At 47.0% G+C, this 26,291-nt stretch overlaps 1 protein-coding gene across 5 annotated transcripts in view; it reads right to left on the reverse strand.

The window, feature by feature from the left end:
• Window positions 1-26,291, reverse strand: part of LOC119172405 (coronin-2B-like) — a 337,045-nt gene that overhangs the window by 69,491 nt on the left and 241,263 nt on the right. For 3 of the 5 annotated variants that reach the window (XM_075893732.1, XM_075893733.1, XM_075893737.1), the window contains one exon: window positions 20,723-20,796. The exons of the other annotated variants lie outside the window; for them this stretch is intronic. In XM_075893732.1, the coding sequence (XP_075749847.1) occupies window positions 20,723-20,796 (74 nt within the window). Of the gene's footprint in view, window positions 1-20,722; window positions 20,797-26,291 lie in introns of those variants that run through there. 5 annotated transcript variants of the gene reach the window in all.

Genomic DNA, 26,291 nt, shown 5'->3' on the forward strand with positions numbered 1-26,291 from the left:
ACTTTCGCCTCCATCGAAAAATGTGGCCGCCGCGGACGGGATTTATAGTTGCCGCGATCTGCGGGTCAAAAGTCACGCACCGTGGCGGGTGCAGCACAAGTTTGGGGACCCTTAAGCTTCCTCTCTAAAATTTGCACGCAGTAGCTGCAGGTATTCTATTCCTAGGGAGTATACACTTCGAACACTTAGTGTATGCAATCTTCTCGAACTTACTATGCACCCACTACGTATCCTCAAGGGCGCAGTAGCGTGTGTGCCTTTTGTAGTGGGTGACTGACTTTAAACTATATGTCCAGTCATTATGATAATCACATGTTATGACTACCGATGGCAATGTACGCTTGTACCACGCATTATTACGGCAATATTTCATGTTGTATTGTGAAGGATGTATACAAGTCGCGCGTGTTTGTAAGGCATGAAAATTACTTTCACTCCATTTCAAAGCAGAGGAAGTTATTTTCACTCCATTCACTAGCAGATGCGTGGCTGAGTATAGAACACACACTTGTCATGCAAACGACCCGGGTTTGGTCCTTACTCAGACGCAGAATTTTTAATTTTTTAGATTTTATTTGCATCTTGCTAAATTTTTCGGTGACGCAAAGATGATAATTTTCGCTCACAACCAACGACGCCGACGCGGGAATTTCTGCGAAACAAGCACAATAACACTATCGCGTTAAAAGCTAAACACGCGGGTGTTCTGCGTACTTTTTCACATTGAAAACGCATGCCACCACAGCCGGAATTCGAACGGGTGCATGCACACGCAGACATGGATGTGTATACGAACGCTCATGCCCTGACAGCCGACATAAAGTTATGACCCCGCCCCTGCTGGATGCATGATGGAAACAAGGAAAGCCCCAGTCAGTTCGTTTCTCTGTATTCCCCTGTGATTCGCTCAGCGGTCTCACGGACTTCATCAGCTAACGCTGTCAAATTGAAAACGAAACAACGAAACAGCGCACAATGTTGCCAAAAGTGTCACTTGCCGAAATCGCCAGAATTTCAAGACACGAAAACGCATTAATCCGAAACTTCAGTGCTGCTTGTTCTGACCTATACTTCGCGCAGTGTTTGATCGCTCCACCTCGTGAGAAATACATGTGATCTGGACAAAACGCGTTCACAAGCTTTCCATTTGAGGCGCTCATGCGGGCCACAGATTCAAATTAATGCAGTGCTTGCTGAATTCGTCAGCTTGACAACTTTGATTGGTCCATGGAGATATAGGCCCACCACATAGACCACTCCGTTTTGGCTAGGGACGACACTGTGACACGGTGAAACGAGGCCTCACGCTGGATTTCAATACCGTCGTGTGCGTTCCCCCTGTTGCAGTAAACTAAGGCGTTCACTCTACGCAAATCCCCGTACAATACGTGGCGTGCCACCCGAGTCCCCGAGGAAGCCATGGATCCTCGATAAGCCGACGTTCGCGTGCGCACCCGCCTGACCCCCGGTGTGAGGGAAAACGAGCCAAGGCTATCCGAAAGAGAAGGCTCCGAGGGAGGTGTATGGTGTCGGGTCTGCGGCACGCATCGACACCGTCGCCTGCATGCGGCGGCAGCGCTTCACAGCTGGACGCAGCGGCGCGTTCGTTGCAGGGCCCCTGTGTCGGCAACATGTGCACCTGACTGGGTCCCCCCAACAGCGACTGCTGCTGTTACGGCGATCGATGGCCGCCGGCGGGACGAGAGACGGCGACACCAACGGCGCGTCGCCGTCTAGACGGGCCACTTGGTCGCCCGACACTCCCCCCTTTCGTGTATGCGTGTCACTGCATCGGAGGTCACCCGGCGGCAGCGTTGCGTCAAACGTTGCGAGGAGGAGGTCGCCACATGCGCGTACTTAGTGTGGAAGGGTCACACGCCCTGGCGCACACCGCAGCGTCCAGCGCGGCCTTTACAGGATATCAGCGCTCGCCCATGAACTCCGCTTAATCTGTAACCCGATCCGTTAAACGGTCGACCGATCACGCGGTAGTTAACAATAGCGGCTCCGCACAATGATAAAAAGCGCTTCATCGTTCGGAAGGCAGTGCCTGCGGAAGCAGAACTTAACCAACATTCATGGTACGCAGCTTGTGCTTTACTGGGGTGGGAAGTGTATGACAGCGGATCAGCGCACTAACCTAGGTGTAGATGACGTCACAGGAGTGACAAAAAAGAGAGAGAGAGGATAGGACCTCTCTTTAAAGCACTTTGTACGCTGATCCGTGTTCCTACGTGGGGCTGGAAGACGGCGTTCATTACTCATTACTCTTACAGAAGCCCTGCATAACAAAATTGTTGCCGATGAGTGCCGCCCAGCCGAGTAGCCTCACGCGCTTCATCGGTGCCTGTAAGCACGAGCCGAAACACCTCTCGTGTCCAGCGCTCCAAATAAAAAGAGAAAGAAAGAAAATGAGATAAAAGCGACAACGCAATGATCATATTGAAGTAAGGGGAAAAAAGAGTATACACGCAGACTGCCTTAAAAGCACGCTGTGGTCGGCTGCTGTCCCGAAGGCCTTTGTTTTCATTCCTGGCGGTCGCATTCCAGTGGACGCGAAATGGTAGAGGCCCGCGTATAGTGTCCGATGTCAGCGCACGTTAAAGAACCATAGGCGGTCAAAATTTCCGCAGCCCTCCACTATATTGAGTCATCACCATACCTTAGTTTGGGGACGTTAAACCCCCGGTATTATCATCATTATTTTAGTATCCCGTAATCTAAACTTATCGTTTCTTTTGCGTGCACCTGCGCTGACACCCCACGGTTGTTCCGGTGCTCATTAATTATTATTATTATTATTATTATTATTATTATTATTATTATTATTATTATTATTATTATTATTGATTTGTGGGGTTTAACGTCCCAAAACCACCATATGAATATGAGAGACGCCGTAGTGGAGGGCTCCGGAAATTTTGACCACCTGGGGTTCTTCACCGTGCACCCAAATCTGAGTACACGGGCCTACGACATTTGCGTCTCCATCGGAAAAGCAGCCGTCACAATTTTTATTGTTATTAGACTGCCTTGAAATACACAAGAGACTGGAAGATGACTGAAGTTTGCACTTAGCAAATACACGGGCACACGAAGAAACACTTATCATCCAGTTTATCGCAAGAGGTCATTTCGGCACCTATAGAGCGCTGTACCTTTACACATGCGCCAGAAGTAGGGTACCTCGACGCTAGGTGGACACATCGAGGCGCCCTATCCAGAAGCGACAGAACGCGCAGCTTGTATAGGGAGCGGGATGTTCAACGAACATTCCCCATGACGTCTGGAATTTTTATTTACCGTGACATTAGTGACCGTAATCAAAGCTTCTCCAAGTACGTATATGCGCCTCTTGGCACGAACAATGAATGAAGAAGCACAACGAGTGCGATGTCGCTTTTTTGTGCCGCTTCAGTTTTTTTTTTTTTTTGATTCCACTGACGGCCGATGTCGACGACACTTATCCGTTAAATGAGCGCCACGTAGCACCCTCTGAACATAGCAGTATTGCCGTGCCAATGCAGTTCCCTAATAGCCGGAGGGCACTTCAGGAAGCAGGACGCGAAAGCAAGCACTGAATCGTTTTTGTATCGCTTAGCGCGATGCGAAAGTTGGATAAGAGCTGATGTTTGGGCGAGTTGGATGTTGTTAAACATGTTGAGCGGATTTAGCGCGATACAACGAGGTTAGAGGTAAAGAAGGGACACGGACACCAGCACTGGTAGAAGCTCGCAATTTCATAGTTTTGCAGGACTAAGCATTGCTGTCACTTTCTAAGCGCGCTCGACCTCTAAATTTTAGGGGCGAAGCTCCTTGCGGACTGGAGCAGTCCACCTCTCCGGCGTAGCCAGCACAGCATATTCACAGACAGACAGACAGACAGACAGACAGACAGACAGACAGACAGACAGACAGACAGACAGACAGACGAACGGGGGGAGGGACGCTTCGCCCCAATCATCATCATTCACTGCGTGGATATGGCGTCATTTTTTCCCTCTCTGTTAGTCGACAAAAGAAAGCTCCTTTGTCACCTGCAAAACCTGACGTCAAACGTGATGCAATATTTCAGAGAGCCAACTTCAGAGAGCACTCAAAATAATTGTGCGCACTGGGACTGCCGTGCGTGGCACCATCGTGAGGACGCAATCCCCACGACGACTGCGACTGTTGGGGTTGCGTCAGATCAGCTCGTACTCTACGCCGGCCTTCGTATGGCGGCTATAATATAAGAACCTATACAGGGCGAAGCAACGCAAAACAACAATAAAAAGGGAGACTATATTACTGAATTGCACCACCCGTACACTACGTTGCTAGCGGTCGCGTCGTTCACTAGCGAAGGAAAACGAGAGAAGTGAAGTCAATAAACGTTTCGAGCGTTGCGTTAACGCATAGAAGATAACGTACAAAGATAGTCATTAAGAACTGAATAGTATATATGTGAATTGCACCATAGACACAACAGAGAAACACTGATGCGTAGTAGATACGCACAGCGTACACGCGATACATTCGCGTACGCGTCGGCTACAAAAATTTCGAAACGTACTCAGGCGAGCCTGTTTTAATACAGCGTGCGTTGTCGACGTTACGTTGTTGTTGCTTTCAGCGAGTTGATTGAGCTCAGCAGCCGGGCAGACTGTGTCACGAACGAAAAACTCAATCAGGGTAAAAAAGGATTCTGGCCTGCTTTTAACGGCGTAACGCGCTCGCTTACGGTGAAAAGCTAGACTCGACGCAACACGCGCCGATATCCGAGGTTTATTTCAGGCTATGAGTGATTTCTTTTTGCTTCTCAAGTAATTTTTTTTCGAATGCGAAGCAATCCGGTGTGCGGCGTGACCACCTTTACAGCGCATGCGCGCAACTCCCCCTCATTTCTTCCCTTCCCTTCTCGCCTCACAACGCCGACACAGGCTTGCCATTTGCTTGCCCCCCCCCCCCTTCTCTCTTCTCTAGGCAACCCTCTTAGAGGCGTTTGCATCACCGTATAGCGCCTGCGCGTCCCCTCCCCTCTTTCGCCTCGCAACGCCCACGCAGACAGTATTTTTTTTTATTGAAAAAATCGACAGCTAACGCTGCACAACAGATTGCTGGTAACCCCGTATATGTGGGCACTGGATCTTGACCTCCAATGTAGTGCGCGTGGGAGATTTCTCCTGTGCGTTGTTGAACAATAGAAATTCGCAGCGTGCGCGTTATCTAAAAGCGGACTGCGGGTTTCTGTGTCCAATAGGAGTCTTTGGTCTCTCATTGCCCACTAACAGCGGTTGGCATGTTCCAGTATACTGGCACGCAGTGATGGAGCGGTGTTTCCTATAGGAAACACCGCTCCATTACTGCGTGCTTTGCGCCTCCCCAGGTTTTTCTACAGCGCAACGCCGCGATAAGCGCCAGCGTAAGCGCCACCGCAGGTGTAAGCGTTAGAGCCCACTGCCTTTTGACATGGTTCCCTTTAGCGAGAGATGGGGTAATTTTAAATACGATAGCCTTTCTTGGGGACCTTCGACGCAAATATTTTAATCTGTCTGTCTGACTGTCTGTCTGTACATTTATCTGTTTGGCCACTCTTAACAGCATAGGGTATTCGAAACGGCCGACCCCATCCGCAGCGCCCACCTATGTTGCTCAAGATTCAGCGTTCATTCTTGTGCAATTCTCGATTAAAAAGCAATTATTGCGCGTGTGTGGGGCACCATAACAACACGTATATATTCTGCATGTGCACCTTTTACCAGAAAAGGCATACATGAGTAATTTTAAGGACCTTAGCGCTTATCACGCTGCGCTGACCATCCCAACGCTTGCACGGAAAAGCGAGTGTTTCCAACGCTTTGCTAGAACGAGACGGTGGTGGCACCTACCCGTCGCCTTGCGTTCTACACCTTATCACCTCTGAGGCGGACGCGCACACCCGTCTCTGAGCCACGCGCTTTGTTTTAAGACAACTGCCAGATGGCGCTTATGTCTCACGTGTGACGTGACTTGAGGCGCTCGTTCACCTCCGCTGCATGCTCGAGGCACACTAACGCAGCGCCTCTAGAATACCATTCACCGATTTTCTTGAGCAGAACATCAAATAAATGTTTTGTTCACTCTCTCCAGACGCAAGACTATCGTCTTTCGACGACATTTGCAGATTGAATGCAGATATTGGGGCAATTTTTTTCTAGTGACTTTCTTGTTTCTTAAGAGAATACTGACAAAATTTTAAAGATATTTTCGTGTTTTTGCTTTATATAAAGGCATGCGTGTCGAGAACCCCAAAAGAGTGTCATAGATCTTCCCTATTGCAATGAATATATATTTTTTTAATATCGCTTCTGTAAAACAGCAATTTCGGTATCGCTATCTAAGGAGATCGCTTGGGAGTGGCGTGTCAAAAGAGGTCTGACGTCACGGGAAAACTGCAACTCGCAAGGTATACTAGCAAAAGCTGCTTGTTTGCCATCGTATGTGGTTCACGTAAACGACGAGTGAATGGAGACTCCGACAGCGATTTCTGCGATTTAGCCTGCACGCAGGACGCAGACTTTGTGAACCCAGTGTGTTGACTTGTCGTGATAATGTCCATTGCGTTGGGCCTCACTTGGAAATGTCGAGAAAAGGAAAACGTTAGGATCAAAGTAAAATATATGTTATACTTGTCTGGTTCCTCTGGTGCGTGGAGACCGTTGATACAGCACACCATGGAAACAAAAAAAAATTCTCTTCAGGGGTGCCTCAAAATCGTGTCAGTACTCTTTTGAAACGCCTTTGCAAGTGGAAAGCACGATCTAAAATACATGAAGTAGACCGGCGCAAGGGCAGCAGCATCGTGGGTGCAGCAGAAGTTCGAGCTAGCGGATTATGATCGGAACTTCCCGCTTCCCGCTTAATTTAATTGATTGCCGAACTAGTGAGCACACTATGCTCGTATTCATCGCTCGGATGTTTCAGTGGATGATTGCAGAACCTTGATCACCTAACTATATATAGAATGCATACAGCCCACAGGATACTGTCGACTGAAGTGGGGTCACGATAGAGACTTAGTCGACTGGCCTTCGCCGTGCACTGAATAATAATTATGGCGATCTATTTATTTACTTAAAACTACTATTCATTCAACAATATGAAAGTGAACATCATATTCATCATCATTTCGGTCAGAAGCTCCATGTTCATAGTGACAATATTCAGAGCCCTACAGATTTCAGTCAGCACTCCCTAAGGAACCAGCATAAGGTTAACTAAACTTGCACACATTCGTATTGGTTGACCCCCATTTTTCAAGCTCTACGAGCAAACATAACCGTACGTGTTTGCGTTCTATTTCGAGCGCCGCCGACCAGTAAGCTCGGGCAACCTCATGCGTGTACATTTATTTCCCGAAGAGAAAGCTTATTATATATTCCTCCACTTCACTTTCGAGACTACGGCAAAGGCAATCTCGTACCGTTAAGTAAGACCAGAAAAGTTAAACAAACCGGGTTAACGAGGCGAGCTTGTGTGCGTGTACACGACCGTCAGAACGAGTGGCAGCGAGCATTTTGCACGTCTGTGCGCGCGTCTCGTGTATGTGCCTATACACCACCAGCAAAGGAAGGTGCTTTGTCGATCGGCTCGGCGCAGACAGCCTTTGCTGCTTTCTCCTATTGGGCCCAGATCCGTCTTCCACCGTTTTCTCACGACCGGCTCTCAACGCAAGGAAAACGGAGAATAGACGACCAAGGCGTCTGTCTACGTAGACTTCTACGAGTCGTCGTCTCCGCGGCATAAAGGGAACGACCGCGCTCAACGCCCGTCGTGACACCCGCGAGCGGTCCGAAGGAGAAGCCGTCGTTGGTGCCGCGAAGACCGCGTTTTTTTTTTTTTCATTAAGAAAACCGGGAGCTACCGCGGAGGAGAGTCGATGAAGAAGTTATACGGGGCCTAAGAACGAGGAAAATCGGCGACGTCTCGCGACCAGTTTATACACTGCCTGCACGACATGCGTTTGCATGCGCTACCCGCTTGTTTTGTCTACATTGCACACACTGTGTAAGTGCCGGCAAACGGGAAAAAGGGTAAAAAAAAGAAAGTCTCGCTGAATCCACACATTAAAGGCTCATCTCCCGCGTCGGCCCTCGTGTCGAGAGGAGGACGGTGTGGAAGGAGCGTGTGAGACGCGGTGGCCTCTCGATCACGCCCTGCAACCTACAACCTCGGGGCACGAGGCGCCTACCGACCGACACGGCGCTTCGCTTTGCATCGGTTCGGCCGAGGGCGACCCTCAGTGGAGCAGCAGTCCAACGGCCCTATAGAAATAGAGTCATCGTTTCAGAAGGCCATAGTTCAACGACGGCTCACCTACTAGAGAGAACGCGCAGCGGTAGGCATATCATTCTGACCGACTCACTGTCACTCCAGTGGTGCAGCGAGTACATCGCGCCCTCCGGGAAGGGGGTATGTCGTTGGTACCATTGCCGAAATGGGACACACAAGTCTGCAGTAAACAAGCCACCGGGGTAGAAGAGGAGGAGGGGGCGGGCAGCTGTTTTTGCAAGCCTCTACGTGCCTCGCGCAGCTGGCTATATGCAGCGTCAAGCTTTGATGACATCAACGGGCCTCGCTCTGTTTCTAAACGGGACAATAGAGCTCGTTGAAGCGATTCGCGGAGATTCAGAGAACGACGAGCCTGGCAGGAAGAGGTCTCAATTCACGCAGAGTTAAGCCAATATCACCAGAACAACGACCCTAAACGCCACACATGAAATGACAAACAGCCACATCCAAGAATGTGAGTTCACACCGTGTATGAAGGGCTGTGGCACCTCTTCCCACCTGGAAAAAAAAAAGAAACGAAAAGAACTCCAGAGCATTCCACTTAGTGAAGGTTGAGAACAAGCGTAGCTTACAGGCGCAATTTCTCCATTGGGAGTTTGCGCATGTTCCTGCAAAACTACAGGCAAGCATGGAGCTTCACTGTAACATGCGGCCTCAAAAAGTGCGTTCTCAAGAACGCATTTTCTGGCGGCAACGGCATTGCTTCTTTCAGTAGCGTTCGTCAGCATCTACCAGGGGACGGCAATTAGCGGTCTACGAGCCAGTATTATGCGGCCCTCGGCACGACATTCTAGCCCTTTCCCCTTCCCTTGTTACTTCTTAAGCTGTATTTACACGACCGACGAGATAGCGATTCCACCCCGGATGAATGGATGGATGACAACTTTATAAGGATAAGGAGGCCCCAGATAAGGAGGACCCCACAACACGTTCCCGGCACACATGCCTATAGGTGACGGGAACCGGCACCTCCGCGATTGGGGATCGCGTACTACGTCACCATACGTCACCCGTTCCCGCGTATCCACTTCGGTCAGCGCGGACCGATTTGTGAAATGACGGAAGCCCAAATCACAGTTGGGATCCTCGAGGAGCAATGCCGAAATTCTCGCTAGTGGCATGAATTCGCCCCTGTAGTATAAATGCAGGTTGCGGAGCGATCCGAGTTCTGCCACATGACTGATCCGTTCGCGGTCATGTCCGTCGCGTGAATACAGCGAGGGTGGCGAGGCGGTTTCGCCCTCGTGTCGGCTTCGTGAAACATGATTTTTCCCCTCGAAAGGTTGCCGGCCCCTGTTCTGTAAAAGCGCATGGCGAAATGCATGTCTAGGATAAAAGAATTCGCAGTATATCCACAAAGTATATCCACACTTTACTATACTATCGATATACTATCGCAGTATATCCACACTTTGCAGCAGCAGTTACGGCTCTACGTATTGGCATCTATTCTAAAGGTTTTTCAACGCTTCCGCAGGCTTTTGGACGATTCCGAAGAAATCAAGTGTGCTGTTGGACGACGGTTGCCACGGATTCGGTGGTCCTGTGCTACCAACCATTTCAGCTTTTCGACGCCTGCTTCACCACCTGACTGAGCCATCTGTGTTCGTGCATTTTACACGAATATCAGCGTCGGCTATCCTTGGTGGATAAGGGATCATCTGCGTGGATCTACTGCGCTGATCACCTGCTCGTGTTCCGGCATAAAGCGGAGGCCCGTCTCACCCAGCGTCACTTTGCAGCAGCAGTTACGGCTCTACGTATCGGCATCTATTATAAAGGTTTTTCAACGCTTCCGCAGGTCAGTGGCCTTCTTGTTGTTTTGGGCATCGTGCGTTGCCGTGACTGCTGCTGTGAGTGATTTAGTTCTGCAATTACTACCGCACTGTACAACCTTGCTCATTGTTTTGATTGCCTACAAACATGCCCTCAAATGTCGAGTTGGCGAAGCGCATTGAACAGCTTGAGGCCTGGACTGAGAATAAACTGGGAGAAATAGCCTCTAAACTAATTGAAGAATGCAAACCCAAACTTCTGGCACTAATACCAGAGACGTCAAAGTTGAAGGCTGAAGTACAGAGCCTCGTGTCAGGCGTCAGTGGTCTCAATGCGCTTGTTGAGCAGCTACGCTCCGAGAACGCCACGTTAGTTGCCTCTAATAAGTCTCTAAAAAAACAAAATGAAATTTTAACTAACCGTGTGTCAGAACTGGAACAATACTCGAGACTTAACAACGTAGAACTAAAGGGAATTCCGTGCTCCCAAGGGGAAGATTGCACAGCCATAGTAAAAGCTATGGCTACTAAAATCAACTGCACTATTCTTGATTCTGTCATCGACGTCATTCATCGCGTCCCCACTAAGAATGACTAAAAAAAAAACATTATCGCGCGTTTCTGTTCTCGCGATAAGAAGCAAGAATTTTTAAGCAAGGCTCGCAAGGCCAAACTGCACACGAATGATCTCGGATTCCCAGGCCCTCATCATTATCCTCTGTATGTAAATGACCATCTCACCATAGAAAACAAAAGGTTGTTTGCGAAAGCTCTTTCCCTCAAGAGAGAGAAAGGTTGGGCGTTCCTTTGGACGGATAATTGCCATATTAAGGCGAGGCAATCAAACGAAAGTAGGGTGTATCGGATTCGCACTGAAGCTGACCTTTCTATCTTTCGATAGATCTGGTCACTTATCTATCTAGGAAACTCTGCGCGTCATCATGTCGTCTTATTTTAGTATCAATAACTTAGATTCCTTCTTGAATAACTCTGCCATTTCAGGAATTCACATTAACGCGCGTAGTCTAAGAAAAAGTCATGATGAAATAAACGCTCTCTTACACTCTTTCAAAAGTTCCTTTTCCCTCGTCTGCATCTCGGAAACATGGCTTACACTAGAGGATCAAAACTTGTTTGGCTTACAAGGTTACTTGTCAGAATACTGCAATCGCACATCAAGTAGCCATGGTGGCACAGCCGTCTTTATCTCACCTACTTTGCCCTATAAACGCAGATCTGACCTTCATATTGTCGTCGATAGCTGCGAATCTGTTTGGATTGAACTAGACAAGCCTTCATCCACTGGTAAACTTATCATTGGAACTATCTATCGGTCGCCTTCATCGTCAATTTCTGAGTTTTTTTCAAGTCTCTATGCTGTCCTTGAAACATTATCATGTGAACGTAAAAATGTTTTTATTGTGGGTGACTTAAACATTGATTTACTTGAAGATACTTCCAATCGCATTGAATATGCAAATTGTTACCAAGGTTTTGGTTACGAGTCCTTAATCACACTTCCAACTAGATGCATTCCTGGCCGCAGTAGCACACTCATTGACCATGTTCTGTCTAACTTTATTTCACCTGAACACAGTGGTGTTCTTAAAGTAAATATTACTGATCATTACCCTGTTTTCTTCTCATGTAAAAACTTCAAGCATAATCGCGATTTAAGATTTTCTAAATCAATTCTAAACAAAGAAGAGTACGTGAACCGCGTAACAAATGTCGACTGGTCTTTTATTGAAACATGCACTGATGCCAACTTAGCTTTTGATTTTCTTTCGTCTCGCATAAGCAAATGCATTCATGATAGCGTCACGGTAGTAAAATGTAAAAGAATATACTCAGCACCCCATAATCCCTGGATAACGAACAGTCTATTGACATGCATGCGTAAAAAAGAAAACCTCTACAAAAAAGTCAAACGCCGTCCTTTCAATATGAATCTAAAACATCGTTACACCCTTTATTCTAATACTCTCAATAGACTCTTAAAAGCAGCTAGAAAAAGTTGTTACGAAGAAAAAATAGCGCGTGCTGGCAACAACTCTAAAGAACAATGGAAAATTATTAACTCCTTTCTAAACAAGAACACGTCCGAATTAACTATCACTGAGCTTCAAATTGCTGACCGTGTCTTAGATCAGCCAATTGACATTGCGAATGAATTCAACTCATTTTTCTGTAAACAAGCTTCTAGTACACCCCCATCGTCCAATAGATCTCAGGTCCGCTCTTCACAATCTTTCTACCTCTTCCCAACAGACCCTAACGAAATTATCAGCATTATTCATAATCTTAAAGTAACTTCTCCTGGACTGGACGGAATTCACTTATCCTACATTAAGCTAATTGCCAACCATATTGCCGTCCCTCTATCCCGCATTATCAATCTAATATTCAAGACAGGTACATTCCCATCTCAACTAAAACAGGCCAAAATAATACCAGTGTTCAAAAAAGGCGAGAGAACTTTCATATCTAATTATCGCCCCATAGCTATCCTATCATCTTTTAGTAAAATAATAGAAAAGTGTATTGAGAAACGTATAACTAATTACTTGTCTAAGTTTTCCATTTTAACTCCTAGTCAGTTTGGATTTCGACATGCTTTCTCGACTAATCTTGCACTGTTAACTTTCACTGATAAGATTACAAAAGCCATTGATTCTGGTGAATTAGCTGGAGCATTGTTCATTGACCTAACCAAAGCTTTCGACTCACTTAATCACAGCATCCTGGAAACCAAACTCACGGCCATTGGTATTGTTGGACCTGCCCTTACACTCATTAAAAGTTACCTCTGTAATAGACAGCAGGCTGTTTATGTTTGCTCTACTTTATCAGATTTTCTTACTACTAATCAGAGTGTTCCTCAAGGGTCCATTCTTGGCCCGCTTTTATTTTTAATTTACATGAATGACCTTCCCCTCTCAGTTACTAACTCTCTGCCTTTTCTTTATGCCGATGACACTACAATACTTGCCACTGGTAAATCAATTGACTCTTTAACGCTAAAATTAAAAAAAGATCTAAATAACATCTTAAGCTGGTGTCTCACGAATTCCCTCAGTCTTAACCCTAAGGAAACTAAGTTCATGATATTCCACTCAGCTAACAGAGTTCTTCCCTCCCAAATTTCTATTAAACTAAATGGCTCACTCATTAACCCTGACAATGAATGCTCTTTCTTAGGAATCGTTCTCGACAGCAACCTAAAATACTCTATTCATGTTATTCATTTGCGCAAAAAACTAGCATTTGGTGTCAGGATTCTAATCAGAGCACGTTACTACTTTAACATTTCAACTCTAATCAAGTTATATTATGCTTTTATTCACAGCCATATTAATTATTGCATCACCACTTGGGGAAATACATACATCACCCACTTATCTCCCATTCAACACATTCAAAACCAAGCCATTAGACTAATGACTTTCAGTTCATATCGTTCTAGTGCATGATCATTACTTCGTAACTTCGAAATAATTTCTACTGTTAGTTTATTTAAATATCACCTCATTATCATGCTGTTCAAATCCTTGCACCATCTTGTCCCATCAAGCGTCTTTTATCCTAATGCTTTGTCTAACTTAAACTGTACTAGATTCGCTTCAAATGGAAATTTTCTACTTCCTACTATCCGCACTAATTTTGGTCGCCACACTGCATATTTCTCAGCATTATCATTATGGAATTTATTGCCATCTCACATCAAGCAATGCTCGACTATTGGCACATTACAAAAACAATTGTATTCGTACTTGATAAACTACTAGATGTTTTTATCTTGTTATATTGTTTATTCCAGTCTTCTTTTTACTTGTTTCTTAGTTAGTGTTGGTTTTATCAATTTACTCATCTCTCTGTTTTCACTGCTACTGCTAATTGAGTAAATTTTGTAATCCCATTTCGAACAGGAGGTCCCCCTGCAGCCTTGTGCTTTCGGACCTCCTCCTGTATATATACTTTGTATACTGTTCCTTTTTCTGTACTAATAACTGAAATAAACTGAACTGAACTGAAGTGAATTATGATGACTGAGGCGAAGAGTCCGTCCATCCGTCCATCCAGTCATCCATCCATCCGTCCGTCCGCTCCTGATGATATTTCCAAAAACAAACGATACTATTTTCAAATGACATATGCACATAATGCCATCTAGTGAGAAATTCTTAAAACTAGCTAGAACTAGCTACTACTATAACATACTACTACTACTACGAGGGAAAGACCTCGTAGTAGTATATTGCCACAAGCAAGGCGACCCTAAGGAGCTTCGCCCCTAAAATTTCGTGCAGCCTAAATTTTCCTGGTGTAAGAAATGCTCCATGCCGGTTCACAGGCCTCGCTCTGTATCCACAAGTCCCCGTGTGACAGTGGGCAGCAGCCGCGACGGACGTGCTACCTCAGCGGGCAATGTCGAAACGGCAACCGCTGTCGTTTCAAGTGCGGATCATTATTAGGGGCCCACCTTGTCGCCCATCCGATCATCTCATGTGGCGTGGTCACGCCCGCAGCCAAGCGCTCAATACAGACCACAACGAGGCCAGCAATTTTCAAAAACGGCTTATAACGAACGAACAAAGTTCAAAACAATATAAAGAAGTTAGCGATAAGTAATCGCAATAATTAATTGAAAGTTGCTAAAAACGATTCGGAAACTTGCCGCCGACTTCGGGGCCACACAAGAGAGGGCGCCGCTACTCTGATGCGGGAAACAACTTGACGGAACTTTGCTAGACGACACGCCTCTCAATTGCCGTAACGAGCAGGGAGTCGATAAAACGCAGCGAACAGTAGCGCACATGTAACACACCGAGTATGTGAATCTCCCTGAAACGATTCCATTCGTGCCGGGGATACTCACCTCAAACATTGGCGTCATCGACGATTTGGCGAAGGGAACAGCGGGACCTCAACGATACGGGGCACGATCGGTACCCAGCTATCCGCGCTTTCCCAGGTTTCACAGTATAGCTGCCGAAAGTTTTTCGGCCGCGATCGGTCTACACGCGCAGCGGCCCGCTGGAAACTAGCGTGTACTAGCTCCGCTGTTGAAAAAAAAAATCAGAACGTATCCACAGAGTGAATGATGATGAGCGGAGTGAAGCATCCATCCACCCGTCCGTCCATGTGTCCAACCATCCATTCGTGCTTCTGTCCGTCCGTCCGTGAGTTCGTCTGTGCATCCCTCCATCTGTCTGCCCGTGCATGCTTCCAACCGTCCGTCTGTCCGTCCATTCATTCGTCCACGAGTTGGTTCGTCCGTCCACCCGTCTGTCCGTGCTTCTGTCCGCTCTGTCTGCGTGAACACGCAAGGACATCAACGGAATTGCTTTGTCTTTCTCATACGTAGTTTATGTAATTTGTTGCTTGAATAGATGAATAAAACTTGAGATAAATAATCAGACGCAATAATAAAATGTGCGCGTCTTTCTTCAATTTGCTTTCCCCGTGAATTGCAACGAGATGTGGGGCTATAATGTGCCGGCGTTTCGCAAGCGTTCGTGTCGCCCCGGTCAGCGCATCGAGCACGCAACAGCCGTGGAAGCAAAAGTGACGTTCCTACGCGTTCGCGCACTCATTGTGGTCATCTATTCTACCGCGTATAATCCAACTTTTCTAAACCATTCCGCAGAAACAGGCAGTATAGACAACAAAATTACGCTGGTCAACAACAACAACAACAACAACAACAAAATACTGCTCGCGTTCTCGAGGGTCAGGCTTGTTTGGGGACGTCATGCGCACGTGACCTCTTGGTCGTATGCCGGAGAGGGTATACGGAAGAGATTTGGCTTGCGTATACGCTACGCGGAGGAGCGGCAAAGGTTCAAAGGTTCAAGCTCGCCTCCTCTCATCCTCATTACGCGACACTTCAAAAGAACAGTTTTCTCAGCTTGTAATTAACCGATTAAAAAAAAAAGAAATTGTGGCAAAATGCTCGTCATCGGAAACACACAACTTCCACGGTCTAACTCGAATTTGTTATGGGGCCTGGTGAGTGGCCTTTTAACGCCCGTTTCTTCGCCGCAGCTGCGCGCGCCGTGCAAGGACAGGAGCACTGTATCGTGAAAAGACCACAACGTCATCGAGAAAGACTGCTTAATTTGCAGCGGAACAGCAGGCCTCGCCCATATCTAGTGGGACTGAATGCAGGCATAACATCCGACCCGAAGATTTCATCATAGCGCCCTTACGCGACGCGACGTCTGGGATGGCCAGCCTGGAGACCCAACACCGGGCACCTCATGGAGCTGGAGACATCATCCCGTCTCTGGAAAAAGTCAATTTTCACTAGACAAAGTTGTGTCTGTGCCTTTACCCGAATTCCGGCCGCATTTTTATTCATTGTCACATGAACTACGTTCAAAAAGTAGGCGTCACCATTAAGGATTATACTGAATATCACCGCCGTTACGTCCACTGCTGGACGAAGCTTGCCTCGCGACCTCCGATTCATCCTACCTCGCAACCGGATATCATTTTATCCCGGCGAACTTCTCCGTTTCCTCACTCAATCCAACTCGCTGAGATCCTCGGCTTACTTGGTATCTCTATTGCTCTAAAAGATGAATAATATCTGGGGTTTTAGGTCCAGAAAGCCCAATATGATTGTGAGGGAAATCTTAATTTATAACCACACCTGCTGCATCGGCATTTTGCAAAAGCTACAAAGTATGTATAGCGTGTAAGCGCATAGTTGAGCAACCAAGCGGTGGTCTAGTGGCCAAAGCACCACTATCACGCTTGGGAGACAGTGGGAGATAGTCCTTCTGTCGGTGGGACTCGTGTGCCCAGGTTGGCTTGTTGTGGCTCGGCAATGGAGCAAGGTCACGAGAGTATAGCGCCACTCTGAGTGGCGTTACGTTGGCAGGGCACGTACCCACGCAATGCAGGATCGGGCTCCAAGTGAATGCGGCTGCGGGGGTAGGAACCGATCCTTTGCAACCACCCGGGTGAGGCTTTAGTGGCGGGCTGAGGCAGAGGCAGCCTTACCCCGAGGGTCGGTCGGGTACGACACAGTCCCAGGCTTGCAGAAAAGAAGTCCATCTATACGCAGCCTAGCTGTTTCATAATAAGCTTGTTTTTGCAACAGATTTTTGAAAGGCCAGCTTCCCTCCTTCGCTTGTATATCCGACAATCACCACGTGACCTACAGGCGTACAATTTGAATGCGCACGTTATAAACTTTCAGTTGTGAGTCGGCGCTCACGTCGTCCAATTCGTCATACCACATCTGCGCCGCGCCGCACATTGAACGGAACATCCAATGGCGTGTTTTACTTTCTTGGACACCGCAACAAATTTACGTAATGACTAGCGCAACCCTTTTAACAGAAAGACTTCTCTGTACTTCCTGCCTTCTCGAGGTTGGAAATTTGGCGCGTTCGCTTGTTTCTTGGCACAAACTGGTAAGCTCGGTATGTCTCTCATCGGTAGGGTGTAGATCAGCGTTCTACTGTGGCCAAGATCGGTCTCTCGCCACGGTTAGTTTAATAAGTTATCTGGTGTAACGTGGCCACATTAAGCATAGAATCGGGTTGATTAACGAAATATTGGAGAGGCGTTTGCACTGCAGAGGGCACAGTCAGCGTATACTGCTGTCTTTGCTACTGCTGATGATGATTATGACGACGTCCAGAATAGCACTTATTAGCCACCCTGTATGCGCATATAGGATATAATTACGAGGAACGATTACTTCCACCCTGAAATTGATGCGCGCCACGCCCAAAGGTTTCAATCCTGCGCGTACACAAGGTGCGGAGGTCTCTCCTTGTCGGTCGCTGTCGCGTACACGTGAGCGATATACGTTTCGGCCGGTCCAGGAAGCGACCGCGGATTAGCGGGGCTCTGCCACCGAACGTTGCCTCCCACAGCACTGCCCGGCTCCTTGGGCGAAACGCTTCGTTGGTGCCACATTTTCGGCCATCCGGAGCTCGCGAGGCTGCAATTTACCGAGCACGCTGCAGCTGTTGCCTGCGAAGAGCTCTGTATCGACACGCTTGACTCGCCGCTGCATCTGGAGGACCACCGCCATCTCTCTCTCTCTCCATCCTCTGTTCGTCACGCAAGCTTGCTCGCCAAGCGGACGAGCAGCACCCATGGGACGAGTCTTCGCAGCATAGAACTGCGGAAACCGTTTAGCGGGGAAAATACGCTGCAATTTGAAAGCAACGATACATTCGGCGAACTAGGGGAGTCACTGGGACGTGTACACACACTATAGTCGGTGATCACCCAACGTCTTCCAACCAACGTCTTCCAAGTAACGAAGGCACGTTCATGTAGTGATGTCAAGCGATAAGACAAGAAGTGGAAGTCAAGTGAAAGAAACAGAGATAGAAAACAAAAACAAAAATAAGAGTAACCCGATAACTAGAACCAGCGACGCGTTAGTTGGCACGCTAGTACGTGAACTGAGCTTTGTTTAGCGTCATTTTAAGATAGAATAGAATACGTGAGCCACGATATGTGAGGCAAAGAAAGAAAGAAAAAAATCACAGCATATCCACGGAGTGAATGATGAGTGGGGCGAAGCGTTGGAGGGTTTCATCGCTAAACTGTAAACCACCCGCGAATATCGCCCACTAAATCATCAAAGACGCGAAAAACACTGTATGTATTCATACAAGAAATTTTATTATTGGTAAGTGGTTGCTGTGCGTCGCTTCCTTTCCCCGTTAATTATAACGGTTTTATGTTCGGTGAGGTGATGGATCGGTGATGGGGCATAGCGGAATGTTTGCGAGGACGAAGTAGTTGGCAGTTTTCAAAAGTGGAACTATAGGCGGTCACGTACAAACAAGGGATGGACACAGTGGGAAAATATATGGTTTTTTAACGCGCGCGTGGATACAAGTACACGAACATCTTGCATTTCATACTGGCTACTTCTCAACAGTATTGGCTTTATGTTCGCTGAAGTGGTGCATCGGTGATGGGGTGTAGTGGGATGTTTGCAAAGTGGCTACATATATCAACGGAGGAATGATAAACCCCCACGCTAAGGAGTTTCGCCACTAAAAGTGTTTCCTATTATATACATTGCAGCCTACGTCGTCTTTCTGCCTCCGCCGCGGTCAATGCTCGGCTGTTGACACGAAAGTCGCAGCTATTATTAATAATACACATTATTATTATTATTATTATTATTATTATTATTATTATTGCTTCTTAATGAATCCAACAACTACACTATTGGCGCAACAACACTCTTCATTTAGTCTCAGTACAGTCCATAGCTCTTTTCTGCAATCTTGCAATCCTGAATTCGCAGCGAAGTATTCTGATAAGAGACAGTGCAATTAAAAAAAAGCGTAAATATGGCGACAATAGTATTTTAATCGAGAGCGAGCGAGAGAGAGAGGGAAATATTTTAATGAAAATATCCACCTGACATTCTACTCAAGGGGTTCGCCGGTGATTATGATATATACACTGACGAACACATTGCGCACACTTGGACGTATAGGCTGCACTACTTACAAAAGTTTATTTCAGGCTTGTAACCCGCAAAAAAGTGAACTTGGCGCGTAACGCACTTTTGTTGCTTCGCAATGGGCCCGGAATATGTTGCATGATAATTTAGCAGGAGCAAAGACGATATGTCAGTCTCAGAGAAGTCATTTGTAGTTTTTGAAAGATGAAGTATAGGTAAAATAAGTGGTCACGTCAATAACTGCATTAGTTTGCGCGCCATTTCATTGGGCGTCTTTTCCGACCGTTCTCACATTCTCCTATGTCATTCTTTTAGAGGAAGCAGAGCGCTGCCGTAGAAAGTAGGCAAATAAAAAAAGAAGAAGCAAGAATCAAGAAAAAAAAACGCTCCCACCAAATACGCAGAAGAACCACGCCAAATTGATCGCCAGTAGGAAGCATGATTAACATTATTTGCATCGAGAGAATAAAAATTTACATCCACTCCAAGAACCTCTTGCACCTAGCAATATTTTTTTGTTTGGATATCGAACGAAGCGTTTATAAGTACCAATACAAACGGTGTAGTAGCTACCACGTAATAAAGCTGCAGGAATCAGCAGCCTGGAACAAACAAGTTTGAAGTTTATCACACGTACCCTATTGTTACAATGCTTACGGTTTCTTATATATATATATATATATATATATATATATATATATATATATATATATATATATATATATATATATATATATATATATATATATATATATATATATATAAGACCCGCGCAGGTCAAGTACAAATGGGCACGATAGCCGCATTGAACGAATACTTCTCATCTTCATGTCGGCATGTATCGTGGCACGTCTTCGATTAAACCTTGAAGTAATTAGGACTCTAAATTGCTAGAAGCGCGATTTCTCTATATGCGGATTTACTGTCGCGTGGTTTTTCTGCACACGGGAGGCTTCCGAAGCGTGAGCAGTGCGGTACTTGGAACCTAAATATGTAAATAAAAAGTTCAAATTTATTGAAACCGCCAGGTTGAAGTGATGAGAGGAAAAGCTAGAGTTTTCAGGGAGAAGTTTTTTTTTTTTTTTTTAAACAGCGAAACAGGGTACACCAAGAATTCACGGGTGCAGCACTGTGCAAGCCGCGGCTCCCGAAAGGTCCGTATTCTGTACAATCTCACTTGTTTCAGGCGTATACGTCGTATGTCTGTACTTTCGTCATTCTGGGCACACTGAGCCACCGACGTTGGCTTACCTGCAAATACAAGAACAAGGAAACAAACGTAAGCATCGGCACTAACTAAACGCTACGCTGCGCGAAATTCGCGCGGTCTTGCGCATGCGGTCAGCGCACGAGGCTTAAACATCACACCGCAAACGCGCAGGTGTAACGAATGGAAAGAGAGAAACAAACAAACAATAGTACAACAAAAAATGTAAACAAACGAAATCGCCGAAACACTTTCACCCCTCGCGAGCTCTCATCTCTTCCGCCGCATTGTTTTCCCGCTTCCCGCAGGCGGCGCCACCACCGCAACGAACGCGCGTCTAATTCCGTGCAGCGAAGCGGAAAAGCGGGCGTGCGAGTGCGACGTCAGCGCGACGCGTTATCGCGACAAAATTTTAACACACTTTTTAATATTCTTCGTTTCAGCGCGCGTAAACTTTTTAACGAGCCGCACGCGAATTCCCCAAAGTGCGCGTCGTCTTAGTGTAGCTTGACAATTAAAAACAAAAAAAGAAAAAGAAAACACTTGACATCATGTAAGCGATACAGCGGTTTTCTGCGTTCTTCTCTTTCCTGCTAGCGACGCGTCGGCAGCGTAGCACGGAACTAAGCGCGAGGCGGAAGACGGTGCCATGCGCGCAGCCATAACGATGCCGTGCCGCATCGCGTCGCCAGCAGTAATCGTAAAACTCGAAGCCGCAACACCGACGCAAAATGGTGAGCGTGGTGTCCACTCAACAATATATATATATATATATATATATATATATATATATATATATATATATATATATATATATATATATATATATATATATATATATATATATATATATATATATATATATATATATATATATATATATATATATATATATAGAGAGAGAGAGAGAGAGAGAGAGAGAGATTAGCGGTTAAGCTAGCCGGTACTTTCCACCTCCCCCAACTTTCTGCCTTTCCCGAGTGTATAGGGAACGTGAGTAGACGACATTAGGAGAGGAGGAAAGTTTTACTACGTAGCATTTCGGACAAGCCATTTGGCTTTCTCGGCGTTTTTCGTCATGCCCCTTTTTCTTCTTTTTTTTATTATATTCATCTGCATCAGCCACATTTATAGTGGAGCGACAAATAGACGGAGACCACCCATCCGTCCTTCCACGCTGCGTCGCCTCTGCTGCTTGTACGGCGACGCGTAAACCGTATCACGGGCACCATCCTTCGTTTACTTGTATCTGCGCAACAAGCTGCGGGCACGTTTTACAGACACGGTCCATCTGTGACATCAAAGCGACCGCATAAAACGGCTTATTATTATACATCACACCGGGGAGCCGAGCATGACGACGTGGCCCCTTCGTGGGTATAGCGTTGTCGTCCGGCGGCCGTAAACGCGATGAAGTGGCTTTCACTGCACCCAAATCTCGTCACGTTTGTGATGTCTCCGCGCGTATGGAGTGAAAGGCTCAACCAGCAGTCGTTACTCACGAAAAAAAAATGAATATCGGTAACTGCACGGCGAAGGTGAGAAGAACGCAATCGCTTAACGCACATTACAGGTAGGACGATCACAGGCGTGCCCACAGGGGTCACCCTTAATTATCTAAAGGGGCGTAAAGTGTGCCCCGTAATGCCTACTGAGGAGGCCACAAGTCATACAGTCTTCAGCATAGGCGTGCCATAGCCTCCAAGATGGCGGGCGCCCGCCATCTGCGAGGACATGGGCGTGCGAGAAGGGGGATAAGGGGGAGAAAGTCTGTCCCATGTCTTTACTACAGCTATATACCTCACTCGGCATGGCACGTGCCATGATTGTTTGAAGTACAGGGTTATGAGCGTGGCAAGTTTTCGGCGCTAACTGTGGTGTGGCCGAGGACCATTGATGTTGCATACCTAGAACTGTTTATTTTTCACTTTTACCTCCGCAACGCTAGAGACAAAAGTCAGGCTGCTGTGAGAAGCACTCCGTCACCCGGTTTTTATGGTTACACCTATCGCAAAGCACGTTTGATATGGGGCTGCCCCAACGGAGGCAGGGGGGGGGGGTGTTAAAGGCTGCATGCGATGATACTTGGAAACATTAATTGAGAAGCTTGCACTGGCTTATACACGTAGTCACCGTGGTGCAAAACGTATGGCGCGACACGAGTGCTCTCCACCCCACGGCAACATGCCAAGGGGGGGGGGGGGCGTTTTCGCTTAACTTCTTCATCGTTAAGTCAAATCCGTATTCACCGATGCCACTGTACGCAATGACACCGAGTTCGCGAAGCCCTCACGAGGCATGCATTACCTCGTCGCTAAGACATGGAACGTGCTGCCGCATGTGTCACCGTCTGTCTGCCTTGTCAGCTTTCCTGGTACAATGCCACCGTCGGTCCTTCTTTGACCTTCCCTCGCTGGCCACGCAAACTTTCCAAGTTCAGTTGTTTGCGCTCGCGCCACCTCTAGCTCGCTGCTGGCACCCATAATTTCCCATCCCTCACTAGCGTTCATTACAAGGAATGTTTTGCAACAAGCATGCACTCGACTCTTCTATCTCTATCTCTTTCCCTCCTAAATATTGATATATGTAGTGCAGGCACATGAGCTCTCTCTCTTTCCCTCTAGATGCATGTACACGAACGCAGGCCGATGCATACTGGACAGCGAGGAAGGTTGCAACGTGGTCATTAGTCAAAAGAGACAGCGCATCGCGGGTCACACGCGAGTGTCCTGGATGAGCCATAAAAAAAAAAAAAAAAAACGAGGCTTTCCTTGCAGGCGTGCGGTAAGAATTACGCCGGGGCGATCGCACATGCAGGGTAGCATCCCCGCAGCGATCGAAAATCGGCCCCCTTCTCCACCGGCCTGCAGCTACAGAGGCGAGCAGCAGCAGTAGCAGCAGTAGCAGGTGTATGTTAGTGGCGTCATTAACAGGGACACGCAAGACGAATGGCGCGCGACATGCCACCGCTCGGGGCATGTCATTGATCCCCTTCGAGCAGCGGCCAACTTCGTCCGTGGACGAGGAACTTGGCCGCCGATGTCGACGACGACAACCGCGGGGCCGGCGCCCCGATTTTTTAGAGAGAAACGATTCATGTTACACCGGCGGCGCCTGCGTGGCACCGTCCTCCTCTCACCAACGTATCTTTTCTTTTTTTCACTTTTCTTAATGCTTTATCGAGAAGCCGAATCCATTATTATTGAAGGGACACTCATTAGAAGCGATGAAGGGCGATAAATAGGTGCAGAGTAATCGAGAGCATTCTTTTAGAGCCCCATTTTGCCAGAATGAGGTTGATTCAAGTACCGGTATAGCACAGAAACTGACAGCGTACAAAACGGTCATTTTAACCCAACATTACCAGAGGTTTTACGCGCCAAAACAACGATATACGATTACGAGGCAACCCATAGTGGAGGGCTCCGGACATTTTGACCACCTGGTTCTGTTTAACGTGCACTGACACAGCACAGTGCGCGGGCATTTCGCCTCGTGGGCCTAGCCAGGTGACTTCGAGTTAACTCGCGCCTAATAAAGTTGCTTTACTACCTCACTCACTCCATCGAAGTGCGACCGCCGCAGCAGGGATCGAACCCACGACATCCGATCATTTTGATCTGCTAATGTGCAACTCCCACAAGAACTGAAATTTGAGAAACGTACCGAAATCGTCTACTTGAGAAGGTAATTATAAGGACAATAACTTTCAACACATATACGAGCATACAGTAACTCTCGCGACTCAAGATGATTTTCTCCTCGAAACACGACACGGCTTTTGACATCAGCGATCGTGTCAGACACAATTGTCCGAACTCGCCAGTCACGTATTTCCAGTGATGCAACATTTTCTCTACTTTTTCGACAGCATTTGACTCCGCGCTTTCGAATGCTAACAAGTTTATACGAAACGTCAAGTGTGACGATAACCCAATAACACAGCAGGCAGGATAACGTCTTAGTAGCCAAACGAAGCCAGTGAAATAGAAATCACAGCATATCCACGGAGTGAATGATGATGAGTGGGCGAAGCTCCGCAGGTACATCGGTAAAACGTGAATCATCCATTAGTCTTGCCCAGTCGATCATCGTGTAAATACTTCGAGCACACGCTGCAGCCGTTTTTCGAGCCCTCCACTGCACCGCCTTGTCTTCTTCGCTCATATTCGAAGCACACAGACTGCCGGCAAAAAAGGAAGCACGCCAAGAGCGAACTCAATTTAACGCAAGAGCGAACGCGGTCTCTTATCACACGAGACAACGCATCGGAGTGGCTGGATGGATGGATGGATATGGCTTTACCCTTTAGATCGGGCGGTGGCTAGCGCCACCAAGCCGTAATACTTAATGAACCAAAAACTATATTTAGTTGTTTTTTTCCCTTAAAAAGTGAGTTTGAGGATTCGTACTTTGCAGTGAAGAGTTTAAATTTTCCCTCGTGCCTTGACTTTAGCCACCAATCAGATAACCTCCTTCTAGTTAAGTCTACCCGCTTAAACTCTATTTTGCCCTCCCGGTCCCTAAACCCCAGTGCTTTGAAAAACTCTGCGCCATCATCCTGAACTATAGGGTGAAGCCCTTTACAGAACATTATCAAGTGTTCGGCAGTTTCTTCTTCTTCTCCACACGCACTGCATACTGTGTCTACCCCTTCGTATTTGGCCCGATATGTCTTGGTTCGCAGTACTCCCGTTCTGGCCTCAAACAGTAGAGAGCTACCCCGAGTATTATCATAGATCCTTTCCTTGGCAATTTCCTGCTTAAATGTTCGATAGATCTCTAGTGCGGACTTCTTAATCATGCCCATTCTCCACATGTCAGTCTCCGTTTCCTTCACTTTCTTCTTAACCGATAGTTCTTTTTGGTTTGGCCACCTGCTGTTTTTTAAGTATTTATCAGTCAACTTCCTGGTTCACTTCCTCCATTTTGTATCGACATTCTTCATGTACAAGTAGCTGAAAACCTTCCTAGCCCCACGCTCCTCCCAAATTCTCTCAATCGCTTCTCAAATTTTATCTTGCTGCCCGCTTCCCTGCCCTCAAATGAGTGGAACGAGCGCCGCAGCACCATCTAGAGAGCAATCTGAGTACTCGCGGTGCGAGCGCCACAGCTCTATCGCCATCTAGTGAGCGCTCCGAGAACTGAAGGTGGCTACAAGAACGCGGGACTTGCCTACGCTCTAAGGAACTTCGCCCCTAAAGATTGGCCGGGTATCTCTACATGCTTCGCTATAAATGTAATCCAAAGACGACAGTCTTCTGCCAGCCGTACTACACGAGTCATGTTCTCATCCGCGTGAAATATGGCGCTGCGTGAGATAAGGACGCCATCTGACAGTGGTGTCAGGAAACACTAGCTTGTGCAGAACCCAGGACCACTGCCAGGTGGCAGCAGCATATCACCGGCGGGTCATTTTTCGCGCATAGCGTCGCACTTTCAGCGCAGCGTAAGAAAAACTAGCTTCTTTAGAATTACTTATCTATATATCTTTTAGTAAGCGAACACACCACCTAATACTTGCGCATTGATGCTGCAC

Source organism: Rhipicephalus microplus, chromosome 4 (genome assembly GCF_043290135.1).
Source record: "Rhipicephalus microplus isolate Deutch F79 chromosome 4, USDA_Rmic, whole genome shotgun sequence".
Lineage (NCBI taxonomy): Eukaryota > Metazoa > Arthropoda > Arachnida > Ixodida > Ixodidae > Rhipicephalus > Rhipicephalus microplus.